Genomic DNA, 27839 nt, shown 5'->3' with positions numbered 1-27839 from the left:
GACAGACAGGTTGGGGTGAGCGCGGCGCCCCCGCCTGACGGCTCCCGCCATAGGCAGGAGTGGCCATGCCGGGAGCAGACGCTGCCACCGCCTCCGATCCTCGGGTTTTTCCGTCTCCTTCCTGTGGCGGCGGCGGAGGCTTCTGTGCGGCGGGGCCAGGGCCGCCTTCCCCCGTCAGCTGCGGCGGGCGGAGTGGTGGTGGCAGCAGCAGCATGAGCAGTGGCGATGCCGTCCGGAGCACAGCGGCGAGGACACGCTTGGCGACGCAGCTGCTGGCAGTGCTCAGCTGCGTCCTGACAGCGAAGGCCCAGGTAGGAACCAGCAGCGGATGGGGCGAAGCGGCGGGGTCTCCACATGGCGGGGAGGAGGAAAAGAAAAGCGCACTGCTCGGCAGGGATGTCCCACTGGCATTGGATAGGGCTGCGGACCCCTGCCTGACGGGAAGGAGAGCAGAGATCCTCCCTGTCGCGGGCTGGAGAAGGTGATGGAGGCGCTTCGGAGGGTCGCGGGGGACAGGACAGCTTCGGGCCGTGTCTTGTGCAGCCTTCCCGGCAGCGAAGTCTGAGGATCTCTTGCTGAAATCTGTAGCTCACGTCCTTCTTATTCAATACTCTCTGGTTGTTACTTGCTGGGATCCAGCCCACGGCCGGGCAGTTGGGTGCCTCTGGTCTGTGTGCCCCGCTGCTACAGTGAGGGGAGAGGTTGGTTTACCTGGGAACCTTATATAACGGTATAGCTCACAGAGGAGTGTTCAATCTAGGTACCACTGCTTGCTGTCTATAATCTCACGTTGAGGAGCTCTGGGTTGGATCATACTCTTGGTTTAGACAAAAAGTTTGGCGTCCTTATGAAGTCGATGAGAAGCCATATGTTCGAATGGTAGTATCAGTGCCCGGGCTTGGCTTGTGTTTAGGTCGTGTCTGCACACGTTACACAGAAGGATGAGAATGCTGCTTCTTTCTGTGAACTGCCTTCACAGCTTTAGAAGGACAAGTGTCTCTAGTTGGGAGTTTGTTGTTCATCAGTATGACCGTGACTGAAATAACAGCTGGTGTCAAGCAGAAAAGGATTTCAGCTGGGCCAAAGATATTAGAGTGAGTTCATGTGGAAATACAATGTCCACGTGGAGCAAAGTTTGTCTTCTGTGTCTGTTACTTTTCTTGTAGTTTTTAAATTTCTGCTTTGTATACCCTACTACATTGTAAGTGACCAAGACAGTGACTAGTCTAGTGTAGATGGCTTTTATGGTATTTTTTTAACTTACTGTAAACTGAGGTTTTCTTAGCCTTAAAAATCCCGTATGTTAGTAGCATTTTTAGCGTAAAGAGGTGCTTATTGGCATAGTTTTCTTATGACACTTAACAGAGATTGGTTGTTACTATTACATAAAATTGTTAGCATATTGTATTCAGGATTTAAATACCTAGAGTTTAATCTGCACTGTAAAAAGAGGAGCTAGCCATTAGTTATTGGAATCATGTTATCTGTATCTTTTCTCTTGTTCTGCAGCTATGGCAAAGTAAAATGTTAAGGAACAAAATAAGGAGTCCCAGGTGGTCTTCTAATTGTTGAAGCAATTAAAGTATAACAACCTGATAACTCTAATAAGGTTGTTTGTACGAATAGACTGTTGTGGGCATTTGTTCAGCTTCTAATGTTGAAGTGCTGAATATGTTTCTTTCCAGATTTCATAAAGAGAAATTGATACAGGTCAGACATTGGCCTTTCCTTCTGAAAGGTTGTTTTATCACAGAGGAGATAACTTAGAAGTTCAAGATCTCCAGTACAGCTCTTATCTGTACAAGAACTAAAATATGTTTGACAATATATGGAAATACTTTGATAAGCACATTTGAAATACGGAAGAAATAGTTACTTAATGTCAGATGACTTCCTGAACACAAATTGTAGTAAGCTAATGCTTTTAAAGTTTATCTTAGAGTTCAGTGTAATTAACAGAATGTAATTACCAAAGCTGCTTGTTCTTAGTGTTCTATCATTACAAAAGTGAGAGCACTGAAGGCTACACCTGTACTAGTCAAAACCTTTCTAACTGGGGTATTGAAGCTTATGTTGCTGTTGTATTAGTGTGCTATGAACTGCTGATGTATTGGTGTTTCTTATGTGCTGTCAATTTAATAAATTGTGGTTTGGTACAGATATAGCATAGTTTCATTTTAGAGCATGCCTTCTAAGGAAACATTAATTTTAGTATTTTATGTATAAAGACAGCTAACTGTTTCATTTTTTAAAAAGCAGTGAGAAAGAAATGGAGAATTCCACTTGCATGCTCTTGTCACTGTAATTAAAAAAATAAATAATTTCTTAGAGCAGTTCTGATTTTGTGGAGGGATTATTTCTGAAACTACATAGTGTTCTAAAAAGATAGAATCACAATTTTGTCAGAGACATCTGACAAATATATGACCTTCAGTAGTTTGTTATATTAATTTTATAACAAGACTGCAGCTTTTTTATTTTTCCATGAGGATTTGACACTGTTTATTTGGAACATAATCCTCTGAAAAATCACTTTCAGTTTTGCATCAATGGTAAAAATATTTTTGTAAGCAGTGGATAGCTTCATGAGTTGGTCATCAAAATAGTTGCCTACTTTTTTGAGTCCAAAGAAAATTTCTTGGATCTTTCCTACTTCTTTCAGTATTGCTCTTCACATGAGGTTTCTCTTGTTTATACAGTTTAACAATATTTGAGCAAAATGGTCAGTTATCTTTTTGCTTTTTCATATTGCCATTTGTTTTGTGGTGTTACCTGCAAAGATTGCAAAAGTAATTTCTGCTTATGTGTGACTGATAAGAAAATTCAGATTTTTTTTAATGAAATCATTATAGATTAAAATGCATCTGTTCTTTTTCCCCTGTAAGTATCAATAATAAAAAGTTTTGTCTTCTGACTTTGAAGTTGGCCATTATAAAGGCTGTGAGCTTTCATGTTTTGTGAAAAACCTGTAATTGCACATAGGCCCTTTCATAGCTGTTAGCCTGGATTTGAAGTTAGATAACATTAACAGGGCAAACATAACAGTGTAGAAAACTTCAGGTAAAGTAACTTCCCTGAAATGAGTTTTATTTCATTGCTATATCTACTCTGCAGAATTGTGACAGCTTATTTAATGCCTCAGGAAAAACAGGATTTACATACGGTTAATTTTCTACTAAATGGTTTATTGCCATACCCTCACCTTTTTATTCTCACAGAAGGCTGGAGGAAATCCATTTTTCAGGCCTCCTTTATGCTTCATAAAAGAGCAGAAACCTATAATTCAGTTTCTAGTGACTCTCTTACATCAAGCTTGGTTATATAAGGGTATCTGTTCTGTAAAGTAGTGAAGTGGTTTATCATGCATAAAACAGATGAGATGATTTTATAATCTCATCTATGTGAATCTGGAGAAAAAAAGAAGGGCAAAAATATTTTCCATCTGCTTTTGCACATAACCTTTTAATAGTTAGAAGTTCTAAGCCCATACGAGATACAAGATAAGAGGGCTTTCCCATTTATATGCTTTCTAGGCCATCCTGTTATGTCTATGCATTTCCTGTCTGGCTGAAGAACAGTGGTAGTTAACAGCAATATATGGTTCCTTACCCTTAGATATCATCTATAGCTTTCCAACTTGGATTTGAACAGCCTTTCAAACACATTTGTAGTTGTTTAAGAAGCTATGCTTAGGAATAGTTTAGATTGAATTAAATTTACCATACAAATATTAATAGACTGATACTTTTAAATGTTTCTGCCTTTCACTAAGATGCTGTCAGGATCTCAGCAAAGGTGTTGCTGTGGCTTAGGTGTCTCAGTTAGCTGAGGTACTTGCACAGTCCTGTCTTTCTCTCCTGTGCTGGCAGTAGTGCCTCTGCGCTTGTGTGCTCTCCTCTCCATAGAGTTGGTCTTAAGCTGGTGCAGCACCATGAACCAGATACTGTCCTGGTGTCAGAAGAGGAACAGGACCAAGAGCTTGGACTGTAGTTTCACAATAGATTTTCAACCTCACAATGGTGATACCTGCACCTGATTTTCCTAGTATTTATTTATAGAATTTAACCGTGAAGTTACTAATTTTTTGGGCACTAAAGTACGGATTCTCCTTTCTCCCATACCTCTAAAGGAACCAGCTGGAGTGTTTTGATGCTTTGAGAAGAATTATAAAAATAAGATGGCTATGTATGATTGTTCTTTGTGGGGTTTGTTTTTCCTTTGTTTTGTTTTTTTTTTTTTTAAAGACAATTCAGCTAATGAGCATTTGGTAGAAGAACACTTGGTATGCAGCTCTGATGTGCTTATCTACCGTGTACTTGTAGTTTGGGAAATCTTACTGCTCATTCTGCAGAAAGTTCTAAATGCTGAATCTGTCAATAAGTTTCAGGGCTGAAAGTGTTAGTGTGGCTAACTGACTCAGTTGAAGGTAGACTAAAGTTCAAAGCAAGTGCTTCAGGCTTTTATTTTCTGAGTATGTAAGGTATGTTATAGAGTATGTTAATGAGAAATAAATTATGTGCTATGGAACTGTGTTTTGCTAGCATTTATTTTGACTGCCATCTTTTTCTGTTTAGGGGATTTTTCTGTAGTTAATACTGCATTTCCTAATGAAAACTAAATTTTTATGTATTTTTTAAATAGCTCACAGGAGTCCTAGATGATTGTTTGTGTGACATAGAAAGCATTGATGACTTCAATACTTTCAAGATCTTCCCCAAAATACAGAAACTGCAAGAACGTGATTACTTCAGATATTACAAGGTATGATTAGAATGATATTTTTCCTGAATTTTCACTTCAACAGCAGTTCTGCAGGTTATACTTTAATGGTGTGTTGCAATTCTACCTCATCTTTAATACTGGTTGTACTAATAGATGGACAGTTCCAAGGGCCAATGTGCAAGCCCACCCTTCACCACACATTATTTAGTACTTCCATCTGTGATATGGAAAAATTTATTGAAAAGAAAACTGAATAAGTAAGCCAGAATGTGTTTTGCCATTTCCTCACTGAATAAGCAACAGAGTATTTTTGATGTCCGAGAATCAGCCAGGTTGGAAGACACTTCAAGATCATCAAGTCCAACTGATCACCCAACCCTATCTAATCAGCTAAACCATGGCACAAAGTGCTTCATTCAGTCTTTTCTTAAACACCTCCCTACACATGGAAGTACTAGTAAGATCATAGATGGATGTGAAAGTTATAAGGGTAAGCAATGATCATCTAGGTCAATCACGGTGTAGCTGTATACTGATTAAGCACACGGGGAGCACACTTACTCTGAAAACACTCCCTACTCTGAAATAATTTTATTTGTAATAGAAATTTGAATCATGATATTTTATAAATGCAATCATAGTATTCCCATTGTATTACTAGTTCAGCAGCCATAAAAGAATGGAAAATGTGATGTATAATACTGAGTGGACGATGGCATTTTTATTTAAAGGCTGGAGAAAACTTTAAAGTCTTGGTGAAATTGTGCTGAGTGGTTTCTAGAATAGTTAGTGTGGGACAGTTCTCAAAGAAAGAAAGGAAGGAATGAAGAACATTGTCTCTGTATAGTTCTATACATTAAACCATAAACTATGGAAATACTGAATAAAACTCTAAATTAAAATATGTCAGGCTTGAAAGAAAGTAGAAGTGTTCTGTGTAGTCAGTGCATAATTGGTATTGATTATAGTACAAGTGCTGTACAACTTCCATTTGTCTCAGAACTCTCTGTGCGTGCTGGGTTTTAGTGCCCTTGACTCATTCTGAGAGCAGTATATCTTGATTTTCAGGTGTTCTTTCTGAATTAATCATCAGTTTAGACAGCAGTATTCTTTTATTTACAGTGTTCCTCTGTGTAAGAAGAGCAACTGCTTAGTTACCTGCATCTTCCTAAGCGCATCGGCATTGTTTTGATTGTTAGAGTTTACTTTGAAAATGATTGTAGTATAAACGGTTATCTGGTCTTGGGTTTTTTTGGCAGAAGGGGCATGTTTTATATAGCAGGTCTTATTGTGAAGGTGATGCAAAACGTAACACTTTTTCATGCTTTATTTAAAAAAATACAAAAAAATAATAAATTTTACATATCTTTTGACAAGAATGGGATTTCTGGGTTGAATATTGGCAATGGGGAAGAGGAAGTAACCCAAAATTCCTGCTTTTAATGTATTTGTGCTAGCATGGTTTGACATGTGACTAGAAGATAGTTGTCATCATCTCTAAGAAGTTGTACCATCTGCTTAATGTCTTGTTAGTTTGGGTTTATTTGGCTGAGGAATCTATATAACATTTTAAAGCTGAATTTATAACTCCCAGTCACGCTGAGTAAAGACATCAAACTGGAAACCTAGAAAACAGTCTTTCCTTCAGATGCTATATAGCAGTTAAATTTGTATGTGTGTTTTGAAAATGGAGGAAGATTTTGCTTGCTGAAACATTTGGTAGAGGAATTTAGACTTTAGTTGAACAAGTCAAACATTGTTATGCTCTGTGGAGAACTTTAATTGTATTGACAGACCATTTGAAGAGAGAATTCCTTTTGCTGTAATTTGGGTACCTAGTGTTACAGAACAGTTTATTCTTGAGACATTAAAGGTAATTTCTTTGTTTCTGGTATATAGTTTTGATTTTTCTTAGCTGTCAAAATTAAGACAATAGACTGGAGGGAGAGTGAAATAACATCTCAGTTATTTCAGCTTTTCTCCAAATGAAAAGACTGAGTATTATATTTCTCTTACCGGGAACCCTTCAATCATTGTGTGTAGTGAGCTCCATGTTCATTGGAGCATGGGATTTAGAGTTCAGTTGCCTATTTGCCTGAGGGGCTGCTCTGGCACTTCTGTACTAGATGTTTAAGCTTTGTGTCCTGTCTATATTTCTCCTTATGTAAAGTGAAAGTACAAGATATAAATTACATTAATTAGAAAAATGTTCCTATATAAAAGGGGAAAACATGTTCTTTGAAGACTAAGTGGAAGTCTTTAGTCCCAGTCTTTTAACCTACTAGGTAAAGCAAGAATACTGTTCTATATAGTCTTTATAATATGACTATTACTTTACTGTAGTTTTGGGGGGGGGGGGGGGGAAGTGTTTGTTTTTTGTAAGGTATGTACCATAGGGATTAGTTGTAGTTTTAAGTAATTTTTATAAGCACATTTATAGTTCTTAAAATTTTGTGTTGAAACTGGTTTAGGCTCTGATGCCGTCTGTGGAGTATTAGGCTTAATTTTACTGTGCATTTTATAGAACTCTTGCTGTGTCACTTCCAACCTGTCATATGATATGACCCCAGAATTGAATTCAATTTCTGCAACAGTTTCTAATAAGTGGCGCATCATTCAAGATGTAGTTTGCTGGATATAAACAGTAACTTCAGCTGAGTATCTTCATGAGTAGTATTTGTCAGCTGCAAAACCCTAGCACGAGTTGTGCTGAAGGGAAAGAAAGTAAAAAAATAGTTAATTTTGGATTATGTGTGGTTTTTTTGGTGGGGTTTGTTTTTGGGTTTTTGTTTACTTTAAAAGTTTTAGAACTGCACTTTCTATCTGGAAAATAGTGGTTGCTAATGAGCATAAATGCTTTGTGTTTTATTTATTAAGTGAGATTTAAAAGCTTGTGTACTTCTGCAATTTTGTGAATGATCATTCAGGAAAACCCTTAGTCTGTATTCTTTAGGAGTGGTGAGATCAAAGTGTGTTCTATCACTAATATTTGTTAGCGTGTGTAAGGCCAAGGTAAAGGAAAGCTAGGATGGTGGTTTTTTTTTTTCCCCCATCACACTGACTTTCACATTGACAGTCCAGGTGAAGTGTTTGCATATTTTGCATGTGGTACTTCCTGACTGTATTGTGCCATTTGATAATGATAAGGAGCACTAATCATCACAGAATTTGCTGGTAGTGTTTATGAAGTGGTTACTTTAAATTATTTATATATGTACTATATCAGCTGTCTAATTTGAGGCCAATATGGTGCTCACTCTTCCTTGTCTGGTTGTGATGTGTGGTAAAAAATGGTTACACTTATTTCAGTTAATAAACTTGTATACTAGTTTGCCCTTCGTAAAATTGATTTTCTTCATCAGTACAGTACAAGTGCAACGATTTTATAACAGCATTTATCTGATTGCCTTCTTTTTAGTAGTTTGTTTTACTGTTTTAAAGTTTTACTTTGCACTTTAATATGCTAGAAGTTTGTATCCACTGGAGACCATTACCACTGACAATTCCACTGCAGCAAGCTTCAGCTTATACTGAAGAGGGAAAGTAGGTAAAAGAAATCGACCAATGAACTCCAAGAAAATCTCTCAAACTTGAAGTATTACATTTAACTCTGTTTCTTTCCTGGTGTCATCTCTCTTTTTATTTGAAAGGATTTCCTGATACTGAGAGGTCTTTCTTTTAAAGTTGCCATATGTAAATGCTGCTTGTAAACTTTTGGATTTGTATGTTTAGGTCAACCTGAAGAGACCGTGCCCATTTTGGGCTGATGATGGCCATTGTTCTATCAAAGATTGTCATGTAGAGCCTTGTCCTGAGGTATGGATAAAATAATATATAATATGAAAATATTATTTGGTTTAAAACTTCGCTAATTTGCAGTGACTAATACTGTACTAACAATATTTACTAATGGGATTCTGAAGTTAAATAAGAGTGATGAAAAGCAGAAATACCACCAATGTATTCTAAGGTCTTATTTATTTTACCAATAAAATAACTTAACGAGTAAGTCTGTTCTGAACTCTAGCACTGTTTTGGATATAGCAAGTTGTGAAGGCAAAGGAGCAAGTTAATTATTTAAAAAAACAAGCTTGCTGTGACCTACGTGGGAATGAGATTTAATTTGTAGATTTCAATCAAGCATAATAATTTTTATGTAGTGTAAAAACTGTTACTTGTTTTTTTTGGTTTTAGAGCAAAATACCTGTTGGAATTAAGGCTGGGAGCTCTAACAAAGTAAGTGGTCATTAATTTCCTAAGTTCTTAATGATTTTTTAAAAAATTTACTATAGCTGTGTGACTTTTTAATCTCAAACCTTCAGTCTTGACATAGTGAGGAAATCGGTAACGCAACTGATCACTTCTTGCATGTGGCTTTACATTTTTACTTTCACGTGTGGTAGTGTTTCTGACATAGCTGATTCTGTCATGTCATTCTGAGTCTGTCATTGCTTGAGAACTGGTGCAGACTGCGTCAGTGAATGACCAGGGCTGTAGTATATACTGGATACAGACCATCTTCTATGAAGTTATGATGGACTAAGGTACACGTGCAGTAGCAGAGCAGTCTTTCAAAACAATTGTAGATAACTGCAGCATCTACTATTAAAAGAACCTGAATGATTACATAATTTTGCCATGTCTAATCTTGAGCAGATCGTTAGTGTAACGGTAATTTAGTGGTCAGTGCAAGCATAAGTAGTGAGGCTGTGTGTGACTTTTACTTGCTTCTCTTCAAGACATCTTTCTTAGGTCACCAAGTGTTCTTAGCAAAGCTAAAAGAGAAAAGAGGGTATATATAACTAGAAAAGAGGTCAGAGCAGAAATACAGACAACCTCCCCCACCCCCAAATCTAAAACACAGTGCCCAAGTGTTGATGATGGAGAACGGAATCAGTACGGATGACCAATATGATCTAGTATTGTTCGTTTATTAAGGAACATCTACAGTTTACATAGAATACATAGAATAAACCAGGTTGGAAGAGACCTTCAAGATCATCGCGTCCAACCCATCAACCAATCCAACACCAGCCAAACAACTAACCCACGGCACCAAGCACCCCACAGAGCATCGTTGGCATAGCTTTGTTTGTTCCCCACGACTGACCCCACATCATACCATTGTAGATTATTGGTTAAACTACTAATATCACACAAGGTTGTTGATCAATGTATGTGTCCTGTTATTCCAAGATAACTCTCTGTGTTTATAGCTACCAGTACCTTGCTTTAGTTACAGTGCTACAGGTGCAGCATTGTTTTGCTAAACTGCTAGCTACTTCTACACTTATGCTAAGCATGGCCTACCACCATGTCAAGCTATAAGTTTATAGTGCCAGATTGCTCACACTGCTTATTGCTACCATTGCCACACCCAAGAATAGGGATTTTTAGTGGGTGATGGGATAATGGTGTCCAAATGAGAGCTCTGTTGAGTATCTTGACTGTGGTGAATCTTGGTTAACTATCATATTTCCATCCTCCCTCAGTGGGCAGCTGTAGTTGCTGCTTGTCTTATCAGAGTATAGGTCACAGTATCATAAGTGACTGTTTGCATTAGGTTTGGGCTTTATGCCAAGAAAGATTACCAAAGCTGAGAGGAGTACTTCACTGTGGATTGATGACTTCTGTGTCCTCCCTCATGAACGATGCAGGCAAGTCTGTCCAAGCGTAAGCTCAGGAGGAAGTCCCATCTTCTGCTTATCCATATATTGCCAAGCTTGTTCTGAAGTAAAATGTGCCTCTTGATTTAAAGGTTTTTGATGATCAGAGAAGAAACATCTTTGTCACTGATGTGAATTAAGTATCAATTTCACCACAAATAGCAGTAGATGTTCTGGAAAAATTTTGGCACTGTCTCTGGGCTTCAGAAGATGTTGAATTCTAGCTGGATCATCTGTTCCCAGTTCTGTTTTTTTTCACTGACTCTCTTATTTTCCAGGCTTGATTAGACAAACTGATTCCTAGAATACTGTAATGCCTCTGAAAGAGGCATTTTAATTCTTTAAACGCAGTTTTACAAAGGATTCTTTGAGTAGGTGTTTGAGCTTCCTGATTGATTAATTTTGAGAGCCATAAATAAGATGTTAATTAGTAGCCAAAGAGTATGCTATTCTTAGGATACTTCACATAAGTGTATTGGACTTTGGAAATGAACAATCAGCCGCCTTTTGGTTTCAGCATGCTAAAGAAACTGCGGCAGCTTCTTTGGGAAGCCATCATTTGCTGGAAGTTGCTACAGTTGTTTACTTTGGCTTGCCTTTTAGGTTGTTGCAGCCAGCTAGATTGCTCGAAGCTGGGCACTTCTTCACCTTTAATTTGTAGAAAAACAAATAATAGTAACATCTGCTGCTTCCCTGTCAGAAAACAAAATATTTCTGCAGGAAAATTGTTTTCAGGACTGACGTAAATCTTACCAACACCACTTTCTTAGTTCTCAGGATTTAGTTAATGATCTTTCTTGCACCCAATTAAAAACTCACAGTCTCATTTAACTGAGAAATTGAGAATCCCTTCTTCTGAGGAAACAGTAAACTCACCTTAATATGACTGTTTTGTTTCAAGGACTGCAAGTACTGTGCTATTAGCCTGTGCTTGGCCCATTGGGAAAGTCCTGCATTTTGTGGGTTATCCTTACAGTATTGGTTTGGGGGAAAAGATTAAAAAAACCCCATGTTTTTCCTCTGGGGACATGCATGTCCAGTTTCTGTCTTTCATTTTTGTAGTGTCTGCCTTGAATAGGTGAAAACAACCAAAGGCATCTTTTTTAACAATGAATAGATGTACTCGGGGTAGAATCTTGTGAAGAAATGTTTTGTAGTCTTAAGTGCTTGGCTTCTGTGCAGTTTCTTACTGCGCTTCTTTCCTAATGCAGACAAATCTGTAAACTTCCAGCTTTGTTTAGGCTTTAGTGGAGGATTTTTTGTTTGTTTGCTGAACCATAGAGAGAGCAGTTCTTCCTTTGAAAGCTCATACAGCCACAAAGACCAGGGTTACACTTACACAGATTTCCCCACAGAAGTGCAGTTAGAAGTAGAGGATATTTTTTTAATTCTCAACACCAATATAATGTTCTTGAAATGTTGAAAGAGACACAAAATAGTTTCCTTTTCTATAATCCTGTTTCATTTGAGTGATGACCACATTTTGGGGGGCTAGATATTAAAGAATTGTCATGACAGTTGCTGTATTAAACTTTGAAGCAAGGGACAGGATGCAGTAACTCAAGGTTACAACACTGAAAATATTTCACTTGTTCACTTCTCTTCTGTTTTCTTCCCAAAACTACTCTTAGGAGATCCTGCTTTGGCAGGAATAGATACTTTGTCCTGATTTGTAGTCAGTGGTCACACAGCACTGATCACAGCTGTTGCTGTTAAACAATGGAAAATAGTGAAGCCTGGCAACATGTTTTCATAGAACCATAGAATGGTTTGGGTAGGGAAGGACCATGAAGATCATTTAGTTCCAGCCCCCACCTTCCACTAGACCAGGTTGATCAAAGCCCTATCCAACTTGGGCTTGAACGTTTAGAGGGAGGGGACATCCACAGCTACTCTAGGCAGCCTGTTTCATGTCTCGCCACCCCTACAGTAGAGAATTTCTTCCTAATATTTAATATATCTACCCTTTTTCAGTTTGAAGCTGTAGTCCTTGTTTTACCACTATAGTCCCTCACTTAAAGGGTCCCCCTTTAAATACTGGAAGGCTGCTATAAAGTATCCTCAGAGCCATCTTTTTCTCTAGGCTGAAAACCCCCAATTCGCTCAGCATTTCCTCATAGGGGAGGTGCTCCAATTCCCTTATCATCATCTTGGCCCTCCTCTGGACCCACTTAAGCAAGTGTGCATTTTCACTTGAAGGTGGAGATTGTTTTGCAACTTTAGACACACAGAATATTTACTTCAGCATCTCTTATGTTATTTTGTCAGCAGTCCAAATCAGAGTCATTTGTTCAGATTTTTCCATTTAACATTGATATGATGATAAAGAATGAGCCCCCATACCTGGCAAATCCCAGAAAACTGAGAATATCCTTCCAGAGTTAGGGGCAAGGCCTCTAACAAGGTTTAAGTTATGAGGGTATTTTAATGTTTTGTGTTTGTGCTAAGTATAAGGGAACCAGCAGTTTAGTTTCATATAAGCGATCAGTTACTTAACATTAAATAATTTTCTGTATTTCTTAAGAGCTGTGATAAAGTAGATATCTGTGTAAACCTGAGGCTTGGTCTGCAAGAGAAAGCGCACACACACATTAAAAAAAAAAATAAAATCCAGTCCAATAACTTAAAAAAAAAAAAAAAAAGGTGGAGATTTGGTTGGTTTCTATTTTGTGAGAGCACTGATACTGGCTAGTATGCTCCAAAATGGTTAGATGAGGTATTTTTGAGTTTTGAACTAAAAGACTTAAATTCCTTGCTGACATATCCATATTGTCGTAGAGAGTGGAATTTAATCTCTTAATTCTTCACATTTGCATTATAAGTATTCTAATAGTAACTCCATTTTAGTGGATTGTTTTTAAAAAAAATACTGCAGAATCAGAATTCAGCTCCAGTACTTCAGTTCTGGTTTCAAAGTAATTACATCTCCATCTTGAAAAGCTTTTCTTCTAGACCTGTGCACATCTAAAGCATGCCAATGAATAGAAGTAAATGAAATATAAAGGGAAAATGGCAAAATTCATGTATTTTCTTACATAAGTGACTAATGGAACTTGGGGTATGATTATTCTTGCAAAATACAAGGTACGTTTATAGGAATGACACTGCTTGTCTTCCAGTGTCCTTTCAGAAAGGACATTGTAAATAACTATCTGGAACACTTCAGAACTCCATTTAATTTCAATAAGCAAACCAAACCAAAACTAACAAAATTTCTACATATTTAGCTGAATTTTCTGTCGTAGTTAAATCCACAGGATGAAATTGGCCTGATGAAATTAAGTGAAGAAAAACAGAAATAAGAAGTGTCCCAGAATTACTTAGAGCTTTTAGAATCTGAGGGTTTTCTCCAGTACTAGCCAATTTACTGCTAAACCTAGAAATACTTTTTACAGCACCTGTCATTACAGAATTGTAGGTAATGAATTCAAATATGAACTTTCTTACAGTATTCGAAAGCGGCAAATAATTCCAAAGAACTGGAAGACTGTGAGCAAGCTAACAAACTGGGAGCAGTTAACAGTACTTTAAGGTATTCTGCAATTTACAACAATAGTACAAAAAGGAGTGTTTAATTTTGTCTGTCTTGTTTTTGCAATGTTCTGGGTTTTGTTTGTCGTTCTTTCCTTAGCCTATTAGAAAGTAAGTGTGAAATGATGTAAGAATACCTAAAGGTAAAGGTGTTAAGTGACAAGTAGACTTCCTACAAACAAACAGACCCAAGCAACCAAAAACCACACCAAACAAAAAAGCCCACTTTGATATTATTTGTAAGCAGTACCTTACAGCATCAACACTCAGAAGAGACTTGCAATTAAACACACCTGGTTTTCTGCTTTTTACCAGTATCAGACTTTGTTCTTGATGACTGTGCTGAATTAAGGGATTCTGTCCTGCTGCATCCCTCAGTTACACTGATGTGCCTGTTTGATGATTCAGTGAACCAGATCAGGGAGCTTATGAGTTACTTCTGTTGTTGTCAAAGTTGCTTTGAACTTGGATCAATTCCCTGATCTTGATAATTGCATGGCACAGTCAGGGTTGGGTGGGAGGAATTCTGCAGGATGGTGTTGCTGAGCAGGAAAGTGTGTGGAACAGCACTTGGAAAAATTTGCATTGTACTAGTCTCCACCTTTAAAAACTTAGAAATAGAGGAATTAGTTCTCCACTATTGGTGGATTGGTGTGGTTCCTTTGACCTCAGATTTTAGCAGTTGCACCTGATAGACTTGCTAAAACTTTCTGGCAAAATCAGATGGCCTTGAAAAAGCAACTGCAGCTGCCTGGCATGCAGTGTTTTAAAACCAAACTGGGTAAAACACTTATCAAGAGTTTTTTAGGGGAAATAAGAGCTATTAACTCTCTTCCATTCATGTAGGGCAAAAGAGTATGAGGTGGAGAACACACATGGAGAACTTAAGAGAACACTTTTTGAGGGAGTAGAATATCTATTGCATTCAGGAGAGGGCAGGTCTCCTGCAAGTGCAGGAAGGGTCGGTTCTTTGTAGGCAAACCTCCATGTTCTCCACATAGTGGTGCATCATCCTCATGATTTTGGGTTGTTTTCCTTTATCAGCTGTATTTCCTGTGAGATTATCAAATCTTGCCTCCTAGTAATTACTGAAGTTCCTTCCCTAATGCTAAGTATGAATTCTTCTGTTGTGATTTGGCAGAAGGTTAGAAATGTATTGTAAAATTGTGCTGGTAAAAATTTGATCAAAAGGAGTAGGTTGTTTTCATTATTTCAGGCCACCCTGGACCACAGTTTCCAGTCTTAACCTCTCTTATGTTTTGCTGTTGGTTGAGTGGCATTACTAGTTCTCTGGTGCATGTATGCATAGAAGAAAGCATTCAGCTTTTGGCACTGTTTCTTTTTGTGGGAACTTCGAAGTACATGTTTCTCTGTACAGTATGCCTTTCAAAAGTGACTGGAATAGCATTATTATTTAAAAGGCTAAAACCAATCATATTCACAGAGTAGTTTAACTTGGAAGGAGTGTTTAGTCATCCAGTCTCCCACTGAAAAGCAAGGCTAACTATTGTAGATCTCTTTAGTACAGGTTATGAAAATATGCTTCCTCCCTCCCCAAAGTGACAGCTGCTAAAGTAGTACTTTGAAAGGTGTTAAAAATACATGCTATGAAAGAGGATGCAAAGTCACCGCTGCACAGTTTGTTCAAGAAAAGATGATGAAATCTTTTTTGTTGTCTGCAAGATAACTTCTTAAAGTGTTGCAGTTTGTGTCTGCTTGAATCTCTGGGCAGCTAACAAATGGTAATATATGTCTCAGGTTTCAGATACAGTAATTCGGAATTCAATTCCAAGTTATTTACTATATGTGGATTGTGTTTCTTTCAGTAGTTCTTACTGATTTTGTTTGTTTAAAATCAAATGTATTTTTCTCCCCTCAGTAACCAAAGTAAGGAGGCTTTCATTGACTGGGCAAGATATGACGATTCACAGGATCATTTTTGTGAACTTGATGGTAAAATGTTTAAGCTTTTTCTGGTTGTTTTGTTTACTGTCTCTTAAAAAGAAAGTGAAGAATTACAGTTTCTCTGCAAACAGGCATTTTTTAAAAGTTGTAATTTTGTGCTAAATGGAAATTCGACAGCTCTTACGTTACATGCGAAGAATGCTTTTTTATGAGGAGCATTTGGTAGCCTACATGATGCACATTCACTGTTGCCCCCTGTTAATACAGTGAACAGGAGACTTTTGGTAAATAGAATAAAAATGGTAGTGAGTTAGCTTTTTTTGTTTAACAAAAAAGCTTCCTCACACAGAAGAGTTGCATCTAGTTTGAATACAGGATAAATTATTTGTGTTGTGGTTCTACTCTTTATGCTTGGGCTGAGTTTGTTCTTCTTCCAGCCGTGCTATGCTTCCAAATGATTCCTGCATTAAATTTGTCCTTATTTGTAAGGACTTTCTTATTGTTGAAACATGAAAATGCTCGATTGTGTCTTCCCTCTGCTCTACATATGTGATTCTCTTTATTTGCTTGTAACATTCAAAGTTTGAACGACCTCTTTTCAAAAAACCGTGAGAATTGCCAGGTTTAGGAGTGACTGCTAAAGGCCTTTTTAATAAATACCTTAGACAGCTTTCTGTGCTAAGACGACAGCACATAATGCAAGATGTTCTAATCTACCTTTAGGCTATTGTTTGGTGCCAACTGAGAAATAAGCAGCTGTAATGGAGTTAACAACTGCTGTTCCCTTTCAGCACTTCTGCTGCATAACTGTGAAAATACTCTATATAAGCTGTTCCTGTAATAGATAGAATACATAGAATACATAGAATAAACCAGGTTGGAAGAGACCTTCAAGATCATCGCGTCCAACCCATCAACCAATCCAACACCGCCCAAGCAACTAACCCACAGCACCAAGCACCCTGTCAAGTCTTCTCCTAAAAACCTCCAGTGATGGCGACTCCACCACCTCCCCAGGCAGCCCATTCCAATGTGCAATCACTCTTTCTGTATAGAACTTTTTTCTAACATCCAGCCTGAACCTCCCCTGGCGCAGCCTGAGACTGTGTCCTCTTGTTCTGGTACTGCTTGCCTGGGAGAAGAGACCAACATCCGTCTGTCTACAACCTCCCTTCAGGTAGTTGTAGAGAGCAATAAGGTCACCCCTGAGTCTCCTCTTCTCCAGGCTAAGCAACCCCAGCTCCCTCAGCCTCTCCTCGTAGGGCTTATGTTCCAAACCCCTCACCAACTTTGTTGCTCTTCTCTGGACTTGTTCCAGCAAGTCAACATCCTTCCTAAACTGAGGGGCCCAGAACTGGACACAGTACTCGAGGTGCGGCCTAACCAGTGCAGTGTACAGGGGCAGAATGACCTCCCTGCTCCTGCTGGCCACACTGTTCCTGATGAGATAGTGAGCATTACTGTAGATCTGAACTGTTATATGCTGTTGTCTGCTATCTTCAAGCTGCCTACTTATATTTTTAGGAGGACTTAGTGGGGAAAAGTACAGTTTAGGAGCCTGCCTTTTAGGAGTAAAACTAATCTAAGTACATCCTGATTCTACTTCCATCTCTCTTTATGTCATGCCCTATCGCGGGAGGGTGTACTGACCCTAGCTGTGTTCTTCCAGTGCTTTTTTGTTTTGCACAGGCTGTGCATGGCAAGCTAGTTTAGCTTACTTGAATAGCTGGAAAGTAAGTTGACATCTTCCTTCTATCTCCCATATTTTTGTGGTGGTCTGCTTCTCAGATGAGTTTGTGAGCTGGAGCAGGGAGGGACGAGATAGAATAACTTCTGGGAGTGACTGTGAGGTGTTAGAAACTGTTCTCTTTTCTTTTTGGTGATGAGAGCGCTCCTAATTTGCTCAGCTGTAGCACTAAACTGTATTGTTTTACTTTTTAATCAGCTTTTTGTCAGTTTTAATGATAAATTAGATAGAGAAACTGATCTAGCTGAAAAAAGGTTCATAATCCAGGTCAGCTTTCCATCTTCCTGTTGCATCACTCCACAGACTCAGTTGTATGTGGATAACAAGAAGAAAAAATGAAGACCTGGAGTGTAGGAACTGCTTAGGTTAGCCGTGCTGTCAAAGAACTAAAACAATCTGTAATTTAACTTTGTCTCATCTGGCTCTGTGGTGTTGTGCATCTTGTGTCTTTCTCTTGGTTTTGCTACTGCTGCTGAACCAATGCTTAACTGCTTGTTCAGAATCATCTCTTCTTTTAGAACAGTTTTCACTCTCTGTTTCTGTGGCTTTTTTCAGCATCTGAGGAAATACTCAATGGTACTGCTTGGCCTACTCCTACGAACAAATCTCTGGGCTTCTAGCTTGTATTGTGTGTGGGGTTTTTTAAAGCATGAGTTGCACTTGACCTAGAATTTTGAAGAGAAAATTCTTCCTGTTTTTCACTGGTTGTGGCTCAAAACTTAAGTTTCTATTCATAGAGATTATTTTTTTAAGCAGAGAGAGTACTGTTTCACAGTTTTCTTTGGATACAGTGCCTGAATTTGTAGTGAACTTGAGTTGAAGGTATAGCTTGTTGAAATGCTGCTTAAATAATGTGTTTCTTTCCATAACAGAGAGAGCAGGTATGCTGAAAGTTTGTTCAGTTAAGCAATGTAATACAGACTTTCTGCCAGTATAGCTAAGAAGTGTACAATACGTAACAGATGCAAGGTGCATTTCTTTGACCTTGTCTGTATTAGGAAGCCCCTATAGCAGTATACCCATTTCAGAAAAGCAGCCCCTCCAACCAGATATTGCCAGTCAAATAAACTCTGAATTGCATGACAAGTGTTTGTGGTGGAATTGAAGAAGCCATATAAAATGTGCTCCAAAATTTTAGGAAATTATGGCCACACAAGAGACTTTGTAATGAATCATATACTTTTGAGCTTTCTGTTTAGTATGTCTATCGCTATATGTTTATGTACAAGGCATTTATAATCCAGTTGGTACACAGGAGAGTATTATATGAGACCTATTATTTGTATTTAATTCTGTGTGAGTGTTGTGGGTTTGTAATCAAGTATTTAACTGATCAGTTAGAATATGTAACAAAAGGTTTCTTACTTAGATGAGAGATCTCCGGATGCACAGTATGTGGATTTGCTGCTGAATCCAGAACGTTACACTGGATACAAGGGGCCTTCTGCTTGGAGAGTGTGGAACAGCATCTATGAAGAAAACTGCTTCAAGTAATTGGGGGGGAGAAGGAAAATATTTCATATACTTGCTCTTCAGTTTATCTTAAACCTGATTTTTGTGTTTTCTAACTTATTTTCTAGGCCTCGGTCTGTCTATCGTCCTTTAAATCCGCTGGCTCCTAGTAGGGGTGGGTCTTGCCTGTTTTATTTCCTAATGCAGTTTTTTTAACATAGTGACTGGTGCAGCAGAAGTGATGCAAATCCCAGTCTTCAGTCTGTTGGTGTGCTTTCTGTTTTTTTAATTTCCTCTGTAGAAGTAGCTGTCCATTTCCAATATTTCAATATCTAGACTCGGGTTTGTGATACTTGATTGCATACATGCTTAATCTTACTCGTATGAATAGGCTTATTAATGTCAGGGGAGTTGAAGTCTCAAACTGGTTAGTAAGTGTCCCAGTAATTTTCCAGTGTGGATGGGAAGGAGTTAAAATGCAACAAATTTCAGCACTCTTGTATTCTTCCCTTGGTGTTTTTTTCCTAGCTCTTTAGCTAGGAAGCTCTTTAGCTCATAGTTATCCTAGCAAAAAGTAACTGTATGATTTCCACCCATAATGTTTAGTGTAATACAAATATACAAAAGATTGCATTATTTGAAGAAAGAGCTTAGGAAGGTTCAGTTATCTGCAAAAATGTTTAAAAGGGGAAAAAAAAATCATCAATGACTTGGGCTTTAAGTTTTCAAATTTAAATTGAAAACTGTAACCTTGTGTTCCAAATGAATCAGCTTTCTCCTGCCAGTGTGTCTCATTTACCTTCAAAGTTAACTATTAGCCAAGAAATTGAATTGGAATATATCACTGCATGTTAGAGAAACAGGACAGCTTTCAATATTTCTAAACATTGTGATAATTTATTGCTGGTATGCACAAATAAAATTAATTGCAAGAGCAGTTCACCTCAGGAATTAGAATTTCAGAAAGGATTACTGGCCAGATTGTTGAATAATATACACTCAAGAAGGCTTCCTAACCATCTTTCTGAAGCTGAAGCATAGCTTTCAAGAATATGTAAATCATCTGCTATTAAGACTTCAAATTCTTAGTGAGTTTTATTGTTATGATGTGTTTAGTCTCGGGTGGTCTTATGGAGGAAGTGGATGGAAAATAGCCTTTTTTTTGTAGATAAGGTTTCTTGCACTTTTGAAGTGCTTGTAGTAAAGCTTGTGTTTTATTACTGCTTTGTGTGGAAAATATCATTTTAATGCTTATGTATTTATTCTGTTTTTGTCCCCCCAAGGAGGTGATGATGGTAAGTCACCTTATTTTGCTTGTCTTGCAGAAGTGAGGTGAGCATTAAAGAGTTTTTGCCATCTGATTTATTCACTTCATTGCTATTACATTAGAAGGCAGGAAAGTTATGTTTTTATGCAGGTGATTATCATAAAATGAGGGTTGGGGGGATAAGTCTTTCATTTGGACTTCAGACAGTAGCAGTAAGGTAAGCACTATCAGATACAGTTACACTCTTCCATCATGTCTTTCACCACTAGTGCATGCATATAACCAGGCTTGCACTTCCATACACTTCTGAATGCCCTGACTATTTCTCTTACTCTGACCCCAGCAGATTTAAACTAACCATAAAGTTCATCCACTTTAGTGCCTATTCTCACTTTAATAGCTAAATTATTTAACTTTATGTTGAGGTGGCAGCTAATGTTATTATGAATAGTAATGCTGAAAATTAATGCTCTTCATTTAACTATATATTTTTGTATTTACAGGAGAATCTTTCTACACATGGCTAGAAGGTAAAGGCTCTTGAATGGTTAATATAATGTTAAATTCACTAGATGAAAACACTGTAGAATTTTTTTCATCTCCCCATACGTTTTGCATAGTGTAGGCTCTTTAATGAACAGTGCAGAACTTTTGAATGTCAAAGACTATATTTTTCTTGATAGTCTTTGGAAATCTCATTCACTTAGATGTTACAGTCCTTAAACCCTTCAGTGTTTCATCTTTTATAATGGGGGAGTTCCATACCTGTTACTTTGAATTTTCTGCTCATTTTAGGCATTCAAGCTGGGACGTTATTAGTAACATTGCTAGGCATTTTTATTTGAGAAGTATTAAAGTCTTTGATGGTTCTGTTCCCAGTATATGGACTGACATATATATATATATATATATAATGTGTGTTCAGAAGACAAAGGAATTAATTTTGTGTTCATATTTAAATGGCAATTATTATTACAGTGGTAACAAAACTGTGTTTTGGAAGCATACAGAAAAGCAAATGCTTTAATTGTACTTAAACTATGTTCATTCTGCCTATTGTAAGTTTTGTCCAGTTGGAAATCTCTAACTAGTGCTATTGTAGGAAAATGTACAAATTTACATGCTTTTTAAAATGAGATCTCTGTAAAAGAGGTAACGTCTCAGCCTCACAGATGGGCTTTGCTGTCATTCTCCCTGCTTCCACTGGAGCAGATTGGAGTGACAGTAAAGTCACCCAGACACATCTTTGGGGAAGGAAGAATCTCCAGAATTCCAAGTGTAGTCAACAGGGGCAAGTGAAGAGTCTTGCACCCAGGAAGGAACAACTCCATGCACCAGTACAGGTTGGGGACTGACCTGATGGAAAGCAATGAAGGCAAAAGGGTCTTGGTGGTCCTGGTGTATGGAAGGATGACCATGAACCAGTACTGTGCTCTTGTGGCCAAGAAGGCCAGTGCCTTTCTGGGGTGGATTAGAAGGGGTGTGACCAGTAGGTTGAGAGAGGTTCTTCTCCCTCTCTGCACTGGTGAGGCTGCATCTGGAATATTGTGTCCAGTTCTGGGCCCCTCACTTCAAGAAAGACAGTGAGCTACTTGAAAGAGTCCAGTGCAGAGCCACAATGATGATTAAGGGATCAGAACATCTTCCGTACGAGGAGAGACTGAGGGAGCTGGGGCTCTTTAGCTTGGAGGAGACTGAGAGGTGACCTCATCTAAATATGTAAAGGGCAAGTCCCAAGAGGATGGAGCCAGGCTCTTCTCAGTGGTGCCCAGTGACAGGACAAGGGGCTATGGGTAGAAGTTGAGGCATAGGAAGTTTCACGTAAATACGAGGGAAAATATTTTCACTGCAGGGGTGACAGAACACTGGAACAGGCTGCCCAGGGAGGTTGTGGAGTCTCCCTCTCTGGAGATACTCAAAACTCACCTGGATGCATTCCTGTGTGATCTGCTCTACGTGATCCTGCTCTGGCAGGGGGGTTGGACCAGATGATCTTTTGAGGTCCCTTCCAGCCCCTGAAATTCTGTGATTCTATCTCTAGGTCCAAGTGGTATTAGAAGTGATTTCTGCTTTCTAATTGTATTTTGGTTGCCCGATACCGTTGTGTTTGTGTTTATATTCTAGAGGTCTGGGTCCATCAAAGTAATAATACTTTTTGCTCTGTAGATTTATTTCTTCAGTAAGTTTAGAGTAAAGCTGGGAAGAATACTTTTTGTGTTCTCCAGTGCCATGTTGTTTTGGGTTTTTTTTGTTATGTTTCTGTACAATCACTACCCTAATTCAGTAGCCTTGATTCTGATTAGGATGGGTCACAGTGTAATTCTGGATTCCAGATTGTCAAAATTAAAGACTGTTCCAAATTTATTGGTCAAACAATGTAAGCATTTTGGTTTTGTGTGGCAATTTTTCTATACAACCTGACCATTTGTCTGTATTTATTAGAACACTGAAATACCGAGGAAGAAATGCCCAACTTCGCTCATGGTACTTCTTTCCCTGTGATGCATATAAGGGCTTACTAGCGCAATACGAAGTACTGTAACTCTTGGAAATTAAACTGTGCAGACTTCCTTCACTGAAGTGTCAGGCTATATTCATTTTAATGTATTATTTCTGGTATTTACTTGGGGTCTGTTTGTCTTTTTTTCTCCTGAATAGGTCTTTGCCTTGAGAAAAGAGTGTTTTATAAACTAATTTCTGGACTTCACGCTAGCATCAACTTGCATCTTTGTGCAAATTATCTTCTTGAAGGTAATTTAAGTCTAGATAAAATCGCTGAATGGAATTCTACAATATCTAACATGTTTGTTGTTTTTTTTCCTCCCTGAACATTTTTGATGCTTTTGATGCATAGTTGCTTTCTATTTCTAATTATGTATGTTTTATTGTTCCTGCCCCTCCCTTGCCACCCCTGCAGAAACCTGGGGGAAGCCTCGCTGGGGACCGAATGTGAAAGAGTTCACTCGTCGCTTTGATCCTGCTGAAACAAAAGGAGAAGGCCCAAGGAGGCTCAAAAATTTGTATTTCTTATATTTGATAGAGCTGCGTGCTTTGTCAAAGGTTGCACCATACTTTGAGCGTTCAGTGGTTGACCTTTACACTGGAAATGGCCATGAGGATGCTGAATCTAAAGCTCTCTTACTAGATATCTTCAGGGATACAAAGTAAGGCATAGGATTTTTTCTTTTTTAGTAAATAGTTTGAAATTCTTTATTCACAAGTGAGAATTCATGGTTTCTTGATAGGATAGAACAGAATAAGGAGGAGAGTGGATTGAAGAAATAAGTAGTAGGACAGAACGAGAGGGATTTGTGCATTTGATAAGAGGAGAATAGTATTCTTGAAGTTTGAATATGCCAGTCTGTATAAGAAACAAACAAAAGCAGCAGCAACAAAACCATTCTTCATTAATATGCACCTGGTTTATTTTGAAAAGGGAAATAGTACATATAGTCTTAATGATTTTAGGAGTAATCCAGCTTGTATAGGCTTAACCTCTGGGATTTTAGCCATCCATTTCTCCTTGCGCAAGGTTCTTTAGTCCAGTTCCTTTACTCATCTTCTCCCTTTTTTTCTGATTGGTGATGTGATGTGTTGCTTTGTTGCTGTCCCTAATCCTAATTGTGTTAAGTGTTTGAGATGTGGGCAGTGATCAGCTGAGATGCAAACATTAATACAGTTTCAGTGCCTGCTAAGAAAGACATCTTGATCAGTGGAAATGGGGTGAAGAAAATTTTCAAATAAGCTGCAAATAAAGATTTCAAATTACAGTGATCAAATGGTAGAACTGATACCACTCAGAGATGAATACTCTGAACGTTACTTTACATTGATGTCCCCTGCTGCTCACCAGACTTGATGGAACACTGTAATTTATGCCAGCGTTTGGTGGGGTTTGTTTGCGTTTTGTCTTTATTAGATCCTTCCATATGCACTTTGATGAGAAGTCCATGTTTGCTGGAGATAAAAAAGGAGCCAAGTCATTAAAGGTAAAGTGAATTTGGTGAATGATATCCAAAATACCCATTTTGAAATTAAGTTGTCCTACTCTACTTACCGGCAGCATACTGCTGAGAGCAGAAAAAGTAGGATAAAAAACCTACTGAATTGTATGTGAGGCCTCTTACTCTACTTTAAAGGAGTACAAGCCTGTCCTGGGTCAAGCAAACTGAAATCTGTGGTTTAATGTCTTGGGTCTGCTGTCAGGACTGTGGTGAGGCCAATGATTTGAGCTGGCATTATCAGTAGATGCAATGGCTTTTTTTAAATAGAGTATCTGTTTTGCACAAGTATCTGGTAAAAACAGTGATACTTGCTTAAAAAACCAGATGCCTTATATAGCATAAAATAATGTATTATAATTTTAACATTAAAAAAACCATAGTTCCTGGATATGGGAGTTTTATATGGATGCTTTTACCCATAACTTTCATTACTAATGTGCTGCTGTTCAGATCGGTAGGCACAACAGTTTCACAGGTGGAGTGTGGCTCAGTCTCTTTTAATACTTAATGACACTTCTAATACTTAGTTCAGTGGTAGTATGGAATTTCATGAGCATTGGAAAGAATGCTATTAGAAAGGTGCCAGTAGTTTTATTAGCCCAGCTAGGGTTTTTTTGACCTTAAATATTTAATCAAATTCATCCTAATTAATGTGTGCTTCCACTCTGACTGAAGCTGCAAAGCAACAATCCTCTTATAGCTTTAGACAGGAAATATGTCTTGGGAACGATAATTTGTTTACCTGTTTGTCAAAAAGGAAGGCTGCCTCTAAAGGCATCCTTAAATAATGGAAATAAAATTGGTCAGGGATGCAGTATTTATAGTTCAGACAATTTTGAGATGGTAGAAACTCAGTGTACAGTATCCAAGAATTATCTTTCATGTCTTGTCTTGCGGGGGGGACAGGGGGCTGTGGTTTGAGGAATTAACTGTTAGCAGTGGCTTGGAAAAAGGGTTCTGGGTTTATATGGACCTTTCTTATGGCCTGACTACATAAGGTAGCAGTTTTGCTCAGTTTTAGTAATAGACAATTGAAATTCTAGTGGTACTACATTACTTAATCTTTTTGTTGTTGTGTAAAACTTAGGGGTGCTTTAAATTAACCTTTGTAGTTTGTTTTCAACTGATAGGAAGAATTCAGACTGCATTTCAAGAACATATCTCGCATAATGGATTGTGTTGGATGTGACAAATGCAGGCTGTGGGGCAAACTGCAGGTACAATTTATTTCACGTGTGTGTGCATGGGCGAGGGTGGGGGTGTGGGTGTGAAGATTAGAAGATAAACATGTATTTCAGTTTGGCAGGATGCATCTTACCTTAGCATTCAGACTTTCTGCATATGGTTGGTCTTTTGATATTCTTACTTAAGTATTAGAGAGAAGAATGTTTAGTTTACTGTTTAAAGATGTTTGTCTAGTCACCAGCTGTTTAGTTAACTGAAAGATATAGTTTGTAGTCTCCCAGAAAAATGTATTTAAAGCAGACACTTCATGGCAAAGTCTTGCTAGCAGTGATTATCTTACCTGCATTCAGTGATCAGATGAGCCTTGCAGAATCACCCTGTGGGAAGCCTTCCTGGAAGTACAGCACTTGATTAATTGCTAGAAAATATAGCAAGAGATTTAACTCAGCAAATTGAGGCATAAGAAAAAGATGCAATTACAATTTTTAACATTTATGCAAAAGGCAGGGACTGAATGCAAAGGTGTACAGTAAAACTTGAAGAGTTGAAAATCAATTTTAGTTCCAGCACACACTTATTTTACTGAGAACAAGGGTTTCAAACATCAAGATTTAACATAAAGTCCAAACTAAGAGTAGTTGTTACTTGGTGCCTGGTGTACTGCTGCAGAGCATTAAGCTTGTCAGAATTCAGTTTTCAAAGACATTTCTAACATTAAAAATTTGGTGGTCTCTGCTGAATTTCTGGAGTTCTTTCTACCCTGTCTCAGTTAATGACTCTGATCTATTCTTGTTTTATCCTTCTCAAACAAAACTAAATGGGGCCAGTGGGGATTTATTGATGCTAAAACACCATACTTTTTTTGTAGACACAGGGCTTAGGAACTGCTCTGAAGATCTTGTTTTCTGAGAAGGAGATACAGAGCCTTCCTGAGAACAGCCCATCAAAAGGTTTTCAACTCACACGTCAAGAAATAGTTGCTCTTGTAAATGCCTTTGGAAGGTAAGTTTTTATTGTTTGTGTAGTAGGAAAACCATAAAAAATTCTGTGTTGACACTCAGGGTCTGTGGAAAGATAGTGGTGTACATGTAGATGTGGCTTTTGAAAAGGCTGAGTTACTATTAGTGGTATTGATAAACTTGATGCTTTCAAACTGAATACGCTGAGTGTTCATTATTGACCGTGGTTACCATTCTGTATTTGTATCCAATTCATCTCTTTATCTCAAATCTTATCTATTCCATCTTGTGAAATCTTGATATAAGTCTCTCACACAGTCACTTTAATTACGTCTCCTCGTTTTTGATCACCAACTACAGCTGTTGCACATTTTGTAGTTCTCTTAAGCGTTTGGATTTTTGGTGTATAAATTATTTTTAATTAAAACTTTGGTTAATTTTTTGGTTTTTTTTAGTTCACCCCATTCAAGTGATGAAATAAAACATTTTAACAGCTTGAAAAGATGTGTAGAACTTAGCTTTTTCATCACGCTAGTTCTTCAGATCTTGGATATAATTGTTCTCTTTAAAGTTACTGTCTCTGGTTAGAGATTCTTAGTTGTTTAATGAAGTCAGGAAGATTGTAAACACGTACAAATTTTAATCCCTGTAATGTATTATGGAAGTATAATGGAGAGTCAGGTAGTGGATCTTTTGAGGGAAAGTAGTATATTCAGGGTGTTCATCTTCGGAACAAAATTGCGTTCAAAAATCCCAACCAGCTCCCCTGCGAGACGACGATTTGCGTTTCTTTTGCAGTTGAATTGTTAACACTTAAGGGGGGTTTTGTTTTACAGGCTTTCCACGAGTATAAGAGAATTGCAGAATTTTAAAGTTTTATTACAACAGACTAGGTAATGAAGGCCTTTGCACAACGCATTAGTGAAGACCATTTACATGACTGCATTGAGCAGAAGGAACCGATCCTTACAGGACTCACATGAACTGATGAAAATCAAAACGAACTTGAATTGTTGAAATTCAAATTGTTGAAAATCAAAACCAACTTGAATTTATGTTTAAACTAGGAATGGTTATTAATTAGAGAAGATATTTATGAATGAAATACATAGTTTTAAGATGTGTAAATTATGCTGGTCTGTTTATTTTTTGAGTTTTCTGCTCACAGTTCTGTTGTACTGAAACTTGATAAATTATATTTCCTTGTCTTCCTGAGGCAGTTATTTTGCATGGAAGCATATGTACCTCCACCCTGACCTGGCCTGTCTTGAGACAGGTGGTTGACCTCTTGCCTCTCCTGAGTACTGCGCTTCAGTATATTCTGAGAATTGGGTATGACAATTCTGGCTGTCCAAAAGAAAGGAAGAAAGAAAGAGGTCGGGGGGAGGGGGGAAACAAAAT

General features: G+C 38.0%; 1 protein-coding gene across 1 annotated transcript; it reads left to right on the top strand.

The window, feature by feature from the left end:
• Nucleotides 1-27839, top strand: ERO1B (endoplasmic reticulum oxidoreductase 1 beta). The gene is made up of 16 exons (XM_054162280.1): nucleotides 1-311; nucleotides 4642-4761; nucleotides 8455-8538; nucleotides 8917-8958; nucleotides 13838-13920; nucleotides 15799-15872; nucleotides 18941-19061; nucleotides 19152-19198; nucleotides 20307-20318; nucleotides 20794-20820; nucleotides 22949-23041; nucleotides 23208-23454; nucleotides 24210-24279; nucleotides 25425-25511; nucleotides 26348-26481; nucleotides 27275-27839. The coding sequence occupies exons 1-16, from the start codon at nucleotides 66-68 to the stop codon at nucleotides 27333-27335; spliced, it is 1548 nt and encodes a 515-aa protein (XP_054018255.1). The 5' UTR covers nucleotides 1-65; the 3' UTR covers nucleotides 27336-27839.

This window comes from Dryobates pubescens, chromosome 6 (genome assembly GCF_014839835.1).
Source record: "Dryobates pubescens isolate bDryPub1 chromosome 6, bDryPub1.pri, whole genome shotgun sequence".
Lineage (NCBI taxonomy): Eukaryota > Metazoa > Chordata > Aves > Piciformes > Picidae > Dryobates > Dryobates pubescens.
Note: the sequence above shows the minus strand (reverse complement) of the source record. Positions and strands in the feature narration are given on the sequence as shown.